Source organism: Zeugodacus cucurbitae, chromosome 3 (genome assembly GCF_028554725.1).
Source record: "Zeugodacus cucurbitae isolate PBARC_wt_2022May chromosome 3, idZeuCucr1.2, whole genome shotgun sequence".
In the NCBI taxonomy this organism is placed as follows: domain Eukaryota; kingdom Metazoa; phylum Arthropoda; class Insecta; order Diptera; family Tephritidae; genus Zeugodacus; species Zeugodacus cucurbitae.
Window position 1 is genome coordinate 69,605,027 of NC_071668.1, and position 12,584 is coordinate 69,617,610.

Sequence of the window (12,584 nt, forward strand, 5' to 3'; positions counted from 1 at the left end):
TCTACAAAGTAGTATAAATAACGCCTTATTTATTATTTTAAAATAACACCGAAAATATATTCATCCTTTGAGCGCCAGTGACAATGAATAATTATTTCACATAATTCATTAAGTCGTTAGCGATAATACGCCATATGCATATGTCAAACGCATTTAACGGGCTTATGAAGTTATGCGCTTCCATATAAATATATGTTAATGTATATGTTTTGGTTTGTTCTCATTTGCGCGCTTGGAATGAAGTAAATCAAATGCAATAAATTTAAATACATTTTTTATCAATATTATGAAAATGCTCTCTATTAATGCAACTCATATGTGTGTATATGTATATGTATATATGATAAGGCAATCTTATATTATAAATATTTACAAATACTGTCGTTCATACGAGCTAAAGCTTATTTTATTTTAAAATATGCAGAAACATTCAAATATTCTATTTTATGTATTAAATTGCTTTCTAGTCCAGCAGTTTTAAATGAAATTCAGAATAAATTTGCATTTCACTTATTATTGTATTCAAATGTTTTACTAATTGAATATAAAAATCAGTGCATTTTACAAAAAGTTACAAAATACCAAATGAAAAAAGAATCGACTTGATCGACTGGTATCAATCAGTTGCCAGTAGACACTCGCAACAGGTGTATTTATTATTTTTTAATTCATCATTCAAAAGGTTTGGTTTTTTTTAATTTTTTTCTATATCATAAAATCTTATTAGATATTCAAATTAACTTTTAAATTTATTGCATTCATTTCTTACTACTATAATTTCTTTTTTCACAAGTAATTATCGAACGTTTCTGTAGCGCACACCCTGTGTTAATTTCAATACAACTCTTTTGATCGAATTTTCTTTTCAGATATAAAATGATCCTTAAATTATTTGTATGAATACGAGGGCTGCTATATATATTTCTGGTCTAATAATGAAAATAGGAATATTTATCAACGAAAATGGTTTTATTGTTTTTCAAAATATTCTCCATCAAGATTTATACACTTTTGCATGCGCTCAAACCAATTTTCGAAGCACTTTTTTGAGCCTTTTTTTTGAGCGATTGTCAAATTGTGCGGGATCCAACGAGAACAAACCTTTTTTACGGCCAGGTGTTCATGCAATATCGAATGTATGCTGATTATTTCATCGATGCACTCTTGTCGCGATAATCCACGTCGAAAGTTGTGAATAATGATCGCACGAAAATGTTCACGAGTTAATTCCATTTTTTGGCCGAGATGAATTTTTTAATTCCCTGTAAATAAAACAATTCACGATTAAATGACAAAACGTTCTGAGTGATGTTATGCTAAAAAATGTCAAACTTTCCAATGGAAATGTCAGATTGCACCTGGCAACACTTAGTGTTGCCTAAGCCAGAAATATATATAGCAGCCCTCGTATTGAGAAATTTATTAAATATCATCTGTCATCGTACTACATGATTTTTGTTTCATTTCCATTCATTCAATCATTTTCAAGTATTCATATTACATATACATATATGTATTTATGTACACATACGAGCGTTGTATTATGTATTGCAAATTATTTAAGAAATTTACAGCCATATAATTAAAATAATATCTCCAGTAAATGTCAACTAATATAAACAAAAGAACAAACAAAGCAAATTACATTCGAGGACCAGATACATGTAATTTAGTTTCTTCATTAATTCACTGTTGTAAATTCCGAAAATCTAATTAGTAGTTGGCAGCCGAGAAATTGTGAGCGATTGGATTTTGACGGAAAATGCATACAATTGTACTACATGGTACCTAAATGAAAGTGTTAGTGAATGTATGCCAGATGAAGCATAGGGTGAGAAGAGAGTATGAATATGAAATATTTGTACATTATAATGTATATATGGGGACAGCAGCAATTCTATCTATAGCAACAACAACTGCTGTCCAGATAATTGTATACATTTATCAGCTGAGTTGAGCTTTGTGGACAACACAAACAATGAGCGATAATGCTTCAATAAAAGCTAGTAATAATTCATGATTGCATTTGCAATTGAACACACACGCATACATGCATATACAAATATCCTCATAGATATGTATGCATATATGAGGCAGACTCCGATCTCCGCATATGCCCAAACAATCAAATCAACTGCAATGTGGGCATTTGTGAAATTGCATTGTTGTAGCTGATTAAGCGCTAACGCTAGCTTCACTGCGTTTAGTTTTGATTGTAAACTTTATTAGAATGCCAATTGTTTCGATCAAAGCTCAACAAACATTCAGCTTGTAGCCTTGCAGCATTCGACCTATTGTGTGTGAGTTTGTATGAGTTTAGCTATACATATGTATGTGTGTTTGTCTACACCATTGTGCTGTTATCATGAATTGACTATCTGTAGAAATGGATAACATTGTTAGAATTTCATAACTGCATTTGTAATTGTGATCAGCTCATTTGTAGCGCTACTCATGAGCATAAGTCACACATATACCAAGTCAATTGCTTACACTCACATACAAACATACAACAACATATATGCATCTACAAATGTATGCTTCGCAGATATTATATTACTATTCTACTAATTAAGCCACTGCAATATTTGTGCAAACGAATTTCATGACGCCTGATTTCATACCTACTTCTATCTACATACATATGTGTGTTCTAACAACCGTTGGTCATATAAATTTAGATATGCTTGCCTTCAGCTATTTATGCAATTATTTTTGGCCAGTTGAATTGTTTATTGCATTATTCAAAATGCATTTGTAAAATAGTTGCGCTTGATTGATTTTGCATGCATTTGCTTGTTAAGTACAGTTTGCCAACTGGCCATGGTTTATGCATTTAATTATATTTCGACTCCTGCTGCCAATAATTCAATTTCAAAAGTAATGACATGTTATTCGGGCGATAAAATATGTATCGTGTAACAAATGCAAAAATAGTTTTGAATTCATAGTTTTATAATTACCTGAACTGAGATCTTTTCCAAAAATAAAAAAAAATAAAAAAAAAATTATAAAGAGTGGCTTCGGTTACCAACTCCTCTTCTACTAATTGAGTTGTGTTATCTTATTATCACAATGAAAAATGGTATAACCTCACGCTATTATTCTTTATTTATATATTATGACAGTCTTTTTGTCAAATTATACAAATTGTATAAGGTCTACAACTTTGCTTCCGCCGTACGGTTACAAATGTCGATGAGCCTCTGCCGCACTTTTCTTGGAATTAAAAAAGAAAAGCAAAATTTCCCGCAAATGTCGGGAATTCGGCTCAAAAAGTGACATTTTCACAAATGTTGACACAAATGTCCAAGATCGATATAAAACGATTTAATCGATTTAATCGACCAGTGCTTGGCCCTAGAGACATTCCCGCAAACGTGACATTTTCAGTTGAGAATAAGTTTGGGATGCAAACAGATCTCTACAAATATTTTATTGGGTTAATGTTGACACAAATGTCCAAGATCGATATAAAAGAAATCGATTTAATCGACCAGTGCTAGACCTTAGAGACATCTATTGGAAAACGGCGGAAGCAAAGTTGTAGACTTAATATGATCGATTCGCCAGTATTTCTGAAGTGAAGTGATTCAAATATAATTGAAATGTTTTTAATACAGTGGAACTTTTCTAACTCGAATCACCATAATCCACAAAAAAACTCCGAGTTAGAGAGACTTCGAGTTATAGAATTTACATTAAAACATAAACGAGTTAGGGAAGTTTGAGTTATGGAAGGAAATTTGAATGAAATTTGATTTCTAAACTCTATTGCCAGTGCAAAAGTTCGACTTATGGAGATCTTCGAGTTAAAGAAATGCGAGTTATGGAAGTTCCACTGTATTTCGAACAATTTATTTTTTTTAGAAAATATGTATGCCATAAATGTCATTAAAGCTTAACACATTTACCAATTTAAATATTAGAAATATTTTTGTATGCATTTTCAAATTTTAAAGGAAGAGAAAAAACAATCACAATGAAATTTCTATAATTTAATCACTGGAAATCTGCAAAATATGTCAAAAATTGCCTAGATTTTATTTACGCCAACATATTCACATTATATTCATGTATTTATGTGTCCAAAAATTATGCCAATTATTGGCCAAAAATCATGCAAGCATACGTTATGCTATACAACCGGAAACGGAAGTGAACATCAATAGATGCATGGTATAATGCACATACAAAGCCATTTGGCATGCCGATAAACATGCCGCTGTAAATGTAACCTGGCACACACACATATAACTATATATATGTATGTGGGATGTTATGAGCCTGAATGTATGCAATCAATCCTGCTACATCATACGCGTATGTGCATGAGCACATCACTATCTGCCAAGCGTCGGCCACAATTTATTAATAATTTTCATTCATTCGCAATACAGCAATCGGCACTTGCCGAACGCAACGAGCTATGCAAATTGATGAATTCAAGTGGTGTACATGCAATTGGCTGCGTGGCAGTGGTCACCGTGGCAACAATGTATACACGCATTGCTTCATATAAGTGGATACGGGCGAGTATGTGAGGGTTAGGGTATGTGCTAGTGATGAGCTATATTTCACTTGCGGTAATTTTTTCACTGTGATTGAAAAATCGCATATAGCAACTGCGATAAATTTTTAAAATAGCAGTGATTTACAATCGCAATTACAGTTCAGTAATTTGAGTTCAATCACAGTAGCTATAGAGAATTCTAATTCGATCACTGTAGCAATAGCAGTTAGAAAATAGCAATCACTGTACAGTGATCACAGTAGCAATATAAGTTCCGATTTTGATAATTTTGGGTACGGTGACTACAAAAGCAGTTAATTAACTGATTAATAAATATTGGGTACATTATATTTATTAATTAGTTAATTCTGATTACAAAGGCAGGTAAATTGTGGATATTGTTAAAATTAATAAAAATGTAAATGTAAAAATTAAAAAAATAATATGTGGAGTAAAAATTCTTATAAATTCGTTTTTTTTTTTTGTTGCGATCGCAATAGCAGTACAAAATCACAGTGATTCAAAAATAGCAATAACTAGTATGTGCATGATTATCTCTAAAAAATAGTTATTTTTTTTAATAAATTCATGAAGAAAATTTTGATTTTTGATATTAAATTCGAAAAAATATTTAATAAATTTTCACACTTTGTGGGCTTAAAATAAATATTGCATTCATTAGATCTTTTTATTATAAAGTTAAATTTCCAAAGTTCATAAAAATTTCTTTTGTGTGTTATACTCACTGAAAATTACTTTATCAAAAAACTTTAACCTTAATGTACGTAGCACACAAATAATTCTATCAACATATTTGGCTTTACCTAAGTGTCACCTCGAGTCGTAACCTCAATTCAATTATTTTATTAACTTCCAAATTCACAAGTTTGTGTGATTGTACATATGTATGTGGGGGGAGCATAGCAGCAGTAGGCCACTGCCATTTAACTAACACAGGCGGTCTACCAACTACCAACTGCCTCTAGTGTTGGCAATCCCAATAAATGTTACTTATACGCAGTGTGATCCACATCAATTATTATGCATCTATATACATACACTTGTAAAATATGAATATTTTATCCTTTTCTGTTATTTGTTATTGTTAAAAAAATGTATATACTCACCAATTAGCGCATAAAATGTGCGAAATTTCTCACATTCCAAAATAATTGCTCATTAAAAAATATCTGCTATTATAAATATAATATTCAGCTTTTAACTCTAATTAATTAAAATAGTTTTAAATTTTTAAATTTTTTTTTCTTAAAGACCACTTTGGTGCCGTGTTAATTAGTGCATACAATTTTAATTGGTGTATAAGTAATTTGTGGTAAAAAGGCTAGATAATATTTTGACAAATATAAATTGTTTTAATATGCTGAGGCAAATACATATATGCCTCATATGTATTGCCTTGACATAAATATATAAAAATTCAAATGAAGATTTAAAATTAAAATTAAAATTAAATATTCTCTAGATACAAATATATGAACGAATGCATTTAAACACAGCGGTCCATATAGATCATTTTCCATTTATTTTATGCTGAACAGATACGTTTTTTATCTTGACATGTTGTCAGAGTTTATCTTCAAAAATACTTCCATACGAGAAAAAATTTGGAAAAATATTGTAATCTTATTTTTAAACGTTTTAGGAATAATTTTAAACGTGTTTTAGGAATAGGCAAGTTATTTCTGCAATTGACGTTTGATTTATTATGATGTAGTTTATTTTGTGGTTTTAAGATTTGAAACAAATCTTAGGAGAAATATATTACACCGGTCAACACGATTTTTGGGTCTGACATCTACATGTTATGACAAAAATAAGGAAACAATTTTTTTCTGGTTAAAGTTTGCTTTCGTAGAAATTAGAGCAATTTTTCCATTTTTAAGCAGAAATTACTGATTTTTATATTTTTTCTACAATTTCACTATAGATTATTTTGATTACTCACTTTTAGGTTAAAATAGGCTTCATCGGCTTCGCAAAGTTTCAAATTTGTTGATAAAGCAAATTTTTTACTTCTAACTTTAATAAATTCACCGCAAATAAAACTGAATGAATCAATATCATTTTTACACTGACTTGATGCCATTTAACTGAGTAATACACTAATATTGTTGTTATAGCTATAATAAAATGGTTAGCATTCACTAATGTGCCTCTTACAAATAATAATACTGTTTACTTTCGGGTTAATCAAAGTGCTGCCATCTTTGATTTTTGAAATAAATTAAAATATACTTATCGATGTAGAACAGCCCAAAGCAAACTTAAAGAACTAAAGATTAATATTTAAGTGTTTTTCAATGTCCATAATCAGAAGCCAAGCATGAGAACAGAAAGCCAAAAAACAATATTTTTTTGTTCACCGGTGTTATGTTAGGTATATATCATTTTGTCACTGTTTTACTGCTAGGCTCGTCGGTATCAAGTGACCTCTTAGTGTTATTATGAAAAGTGTTCAAAGTGTTCTGATCAATCAGACTGATAACTTGTCAGCTCGACGTCATTTCCGAGGTGTTAGAAAAGTGGTCAACATATGTGAAATAATTTTGTGACACTTATAGAAATGTTTCCTTCTTTGAAAGATTCCTAATCTTTACAATATAGCACTGAAGAGACAAACTAGTATTCGCCTACAAGGGAATATTTTATGTATCTGAACAACAATTGCTATTTCTTATTCTTAACAATTCTTTCAACAGTACTTCAGCAAATCTAATATTTCTACTTCAATATCTTCATTCTTCATACACCATGATGCATTTACTTAAAAATCATCATTTTATAACTTAAATGTCATAATGGACAAACTTGCTATATTCAACACCAACCAAACTGTTAAATGTTAAATCCACTACCATTTCTCATGCGCGAGCAAGTAAATGTGCAAAACGTTAAATACCAAAACGCAATTTCGTAAATGCCAAAGCACATTTCATTCACTCATATGCAAAGACATGCTAGCACATAAATACATACAAATGCACTTCTTGTAGTCTGATTGCGATTCGCATATTCGCGAACTGGAAAACGTCATAAAACTTTGAGCATATTATCCAGAGCCAGGTACACAGTGTGGCAGCCAGTGTTGCTTCTACTTATCTCTCGAATGTTGAATTACACATTAAGCGATTGAAGCGTGCTAGTACACGCAAAATGCCAATAGCAGCAACAGGAAGTATAGCGATGACGATGACGGCAACTAAAGCCACTTCGGCATCATCGTCAGTTTCAATCGGCTGCGTCACACCTGTAATGCATATATAAATTTATGTGTGTGGATATATGTGTGGCTGTGGTATAAACAGCTAAGTGTATTAGCAAAAAAGTCGAGAATATTTTTCAACGAAATATTAAATTAAAGTTTCCATAATTCGTACTTTTTTATTTATATAGTTATATTTATCAAAATATCAAAGTGACTAGACGAATTTAAAGCCGGTTGTCTCTCTATTCCTGTGTCCGTAGAAGCTTAACTTAGAAGAACTTGATTAAGTGAGGTAGTACAGATTGGCGATATCGGCCCATTGCTACGCCCATATATTTCAGGTTCCCAGTATGAAAAGACATTTGTGGTTAAAATTCTTGGAGAAGTGTGCGTGGTCTCCACTAACACCCAGCATTGCTATTTCATAAATTAGCACTTGATTGAGCTTTTTAGAAGCTTTCACCCATTAAGCTCATGTTATTACTATATTTAGTCATCTAACTGATACTTTTCCTGTTCGATGTTCGAGTCTCAATATTAGCATTATTATTATTTGTTTTTTTTTTTTTTATGTTTCACTGGTACTGTTCATTAATGACTGTGACCAGTGTTCTGATTGAGAGCTTTTTCATACTATCCATTGACGATTAGCATCATTTCATATATCTTCATTATTTATGGTGTTATTTCCTAGCCTAAAAAAGCTGGAATATTTATGACATACATAGATCAGTTGCCTGCAGCAGCAATACTCTTATATAATACCTCTTAGTCACGAGAGTTCAACGACAACTGCTGCAAAACGGAAACAACCTCGAGTTCGTGCAATTGTAATGGATTTGTCGGCATTTTGCTGAGCCTGTCAGTACACTTCGTATTAGTGGGAAACAAACGAGTCCTATACCAGAAGTGTCATAGTATTGTTTCGATATACGAGGGCTGCTATATATATTTCTGGCCTAGGCAACACTAAGTGTTGCCAGGTGCAATCTGACATTTTTATTGGAAAGTTTGACGTGAATTGTTTTATTTACAGGGAATTAAAAAATTCATCTCGGCCAAAAAAATGGAATTAACTCGTGAACATTTTCGTGCGATCATTTTTCACAACTTTCGACGTGGATTATCGCGACAAGAGTGCATCGATGAACTAAAATCTTTGAATGGCTATGAAGCTCCATCCTATAGCACTGTGAAAAACTGGTACAACGAATTCAATCGTGGCCGACGTTCGCTCAAAGACGAATTCCGTGAAGGTCGTCCAAAAACAGCCGTTGTGCCAGAAAACATCGATGCCGTACGTGAACTGATAATGCACTACCGTCATGTAACACACCTTCAGATAGAGGCACGCCTATGCATTTCTCCCACCAGCATACATTCGATATTGCATGAACACCTGGCCGTAAAAAAGGTTTGTTCTCGTTGGATCCCGCACAATTTGACAATCGCTCAAAAAAAGGCTCAAAAAAAGTGCTTCGAAAATTGGTTTGAGCGCATGCAAAAGTGTATAAATCTTGATGGAGAATATTTTTAAAAACAATAAAATCATTTTCGTTGATAAATATTCCTATTTTCATTATTAGGCCAGAAATATATATAGCAGCCCTCGTATATATGAATATATTTTAGTAGTATATTCTTTTCGATGTTGTGTTGGTGGTAAAGACTGTTGGACAATGCCGAAAACTGGGCTTATGGCTTTTCGAGGTCAGCCAGGCGGTAGTGGAGGCGATAAACTTCAGAAATTTATGTGGAAAGAAGGGTGCAGATAATGCATGAGAAAGACAAGAAAAGCCTTAGAAAGGGTGAATGTATAATGAAAAAGCGATTGCGGTTAGTAAGAGAGATGTAGAATGTAGAAGATGAGCAAGTAGCATATATTCAAACAAGCACACAAATGCAAGTTGAGGTTTCGAAGTAGCCATCTAATAGCGAATATAGAACGAAAGGGTGATTGAAAGAAAGGAATGTGGGCCAATACGGCTGCTGTGTCAACAAAACGTCTACAATGCGGGCGACCACAACTTAGCCTGTAATCTATGTATCTTTGTATGAACATATATATTATATCATACATATTTATGAATAAGAATTGTAGACAATGGCAAGCTATCATATCATATACTGATACACATCTACACAACTACACAAATTTATACTTACACGTATATATATTTGCTTTCCGCTTAAACTGACTATGTTGCATGCCGCACGTACACTTTAAAGCATGAGAGCTGAGTCTGTGCTTAGACCAGCTTCTGGCGATTTACTGCTACTTTATACACAGGCCACTTGGCTTGCTACCAAAATATCCAAAAAAGAGTTTCAAGCCGCTCACTTTGCTAATCCGATTTACTATTTTTATTTTTTTCTCTCTCTTCTTACATTCCCATCCGCAATATTCGCCACCGCAGCATTTGTGGCCTTTTCAGAAATTTGGCAATTCGAGAGGACAACACATACTGCTCGACAAGGGTTTGCAATTCGGCATCGATTTGGAAAATTTCGAACAGGACGAGCCGTTGCGACCACAAATCGACACTAAAGACCTATTGACTCTTACAACGTCAGATGCATTCGACTCATCATCGCTTACAGCTGTAGAAGACACGAATGATGGCAGCAACAGCAACATCAACACTGACGGCAATGACTGGCACGAACCGGAAGCAACAGACCCTACAAGTGACATCACTAGCACACCAACAACACAGTCAACAATTGGTAAAGCCATTGGCGCAACATACGAGGCCGACTCACCACATTCACCGCACGCCAGATGGCAGAAGCAGGGCGAGCTGGAGTCAGCTACGGTGGCCACGAGCAACCATGTCACGTACGAATGGCGCATCGGCGAGTGGTCAGAGTGCTCGGAGAGGTGCGGCAATGCGGGCGGCGCTGGTTTGCGGGTAAGTGTTGCACAATTTGTATTTCAATAGTTTTGGCAATGTGCCGATATTATGAAGGTTAGACAAGGTATGAAGCGCTGTATACGGATGAACAATCAACATACTGTTTGTATTGCTATTAAACCGTCCATTAGTTTTATCAAACAAATATTCAACAAATATTTTTTTATAATATTTCCAACAACCATTTTCCATATCACAGCGTCGCTCCATAACTTGCCTGCGTTTGCGACATCACACGCCCACACACAACGCGTTGGAGTCACACGTGGAAGCGGACATCGAAACGGTTGACAGTGCGTATTGCGAGGATTACGGGTTAAGCGCGCCCGACACGTTCGAAATGTGCGGTCAGGAGGAGTGCGCCCGTTGGGAGACTGGCGAGTGGTCTCTGTGTCAGCGTTCACGTTGCTTTGGCCGCAATACAGCCATACAAAAGCGTGAGGTTAAATGCCGCTTTGCGAATGGCACGGAGGCGACGGCCGCCTGCAGTGTGTCACAGCGTCCCATTAGTCGACAGGAGTGCTATAGTGAGCGTTGCAAGGGTGTTTGGCGTGTGGAGCCATGGTCCGAGGTAAGTGTGTGTCTGCGTGAGTGTTGGCACTGCCATCTCGTTTTCTATTTTATTTACCTACTTTTTGATTTTTTTTCTTTTCTCTGCTGCAGTGCAATGCGCAATGCGGTCGCCAGGGTATTAAATACCGCATTTTACAGTGTGTTTGGTATGGCACGCGCCGACCAGCAGGCAATGCTTGTCGCCATCAACCGCGTCCGGCCGTTATGAAAGTGTGCAAGAGTCCGCCATGCTTTGCAAAAAGTGAGTTCAGTAGCTTATATACATTTTATTATATAATATCTATTAGAAATTGATGTTTGAGGTTAGGGCTTCCCTTTATAATGAAATCAATAAACGATATTCTGGTTCTGTATGTTTTTATTAAGTCATCAGGCTGAGAAAGAGCCGTGGTTCCGTTATAGCGCTAGATCAAACGAACCTCGGTAAGCGTTGGTTAACAACCTCGAACATCTTCGGTTCCGAAAGACTTTCGACCCAGAGTGTAACGCAAGAGGTCAGCTGAACTACTTGCTCTTAAAACGATTCATAGTTGGAATACTCACTAGATACTGCGGATTAGGCATATATGCAGTGATATTACAAATATTTCCAGACGTAAACTGCCATAGCTAAATAGAGGAAGGCAGGTTAAGTCATTCATTCAATCCTCCGCTCTCCAGCGTTCGCAAAACTGGGGTAAACATCCCGGTAGTTATACCTTTGAGGAACCAAATGAACCACTTAGGTCAGGACTAAGGGCCTTCTTTGCGATAAACGAGATTATAGTCTATATGTTTTTATTAAGTCATCAGACTAGGAACGAGCCATGCATCCGTTGCCCTATTGCGCTATAATGCCTCAGTAAATGCTGGTTAACAACATCGAACTTACTCGGTTGCGAGATCCTTTCGACCCCGAGTATAACGAAATAGGTCAGCTGAACTACTTGCTCTTAAAAAATATTCCTATTTCGAATACTAATTGGATACTGTGGAATAGACAAATATGCGATGAGGTTAGAAATCTTGTCAAACGTAAACTGCCATAGCTAAATGGAGAGAGGCAGATTAAGTCATTCATTTACTCCTCCGCTCTTCAGGGTTCGCAAGACTTAGGTTAAACATCTCGGGAGTTATACCTTTCTGGAACCAACTGAACAACTTAGGTCAGGACTAAGGGACTTTTTTGATTAGGGTATTTGGTTCCAATACTCACTAGATACTGCGGAATAGGCATATATGCAGCAAGATTAGGAATATTGCCAGACGTAAACTGACACATTAAGATATTTTCTCCTCCACTGTCCATTGTTCGCTAGACTGAGGTTAAACATCCCCGTACCTTTAAAGAACCAACCGACCCCTCATAAAATTTGAG

The 12,584-nt window shown here is 34.9% G+C and overlaps 1 protein-coding gene across 5 annotated transcripts in view; it reads left to right on the top strand.

Moving 5' to 3' along the window:
* The window catches only part of LOC105220054 (ADAMTS-like protein 1), a 98,130-nt gene that overhangs the window by 74,682 nt on the left and 10,864 nt on the right, over positions 1-12,584 (top strand). For all 5 annotated transcript variants that reach the window (XM_054226629.1, XM_054226631.1, XM_054226633.1 and 2 more), the window contains 3 exons: positions 10,157-10,651; positions 10,854-11,225; positions 11,318-11,468. In XM_054226629.1, coding sequence (XP_054082604.1) covers positions 10,157-10,651; positions 10,854-11,225; positions 11,318-11,468 — 1,018 coding nt within the window. The remainder of the gene's footprint in view (positions 1-10,156; positions 10,652-10,853; positions 11,226-11,317; positions 11,469-12,584) is intronic.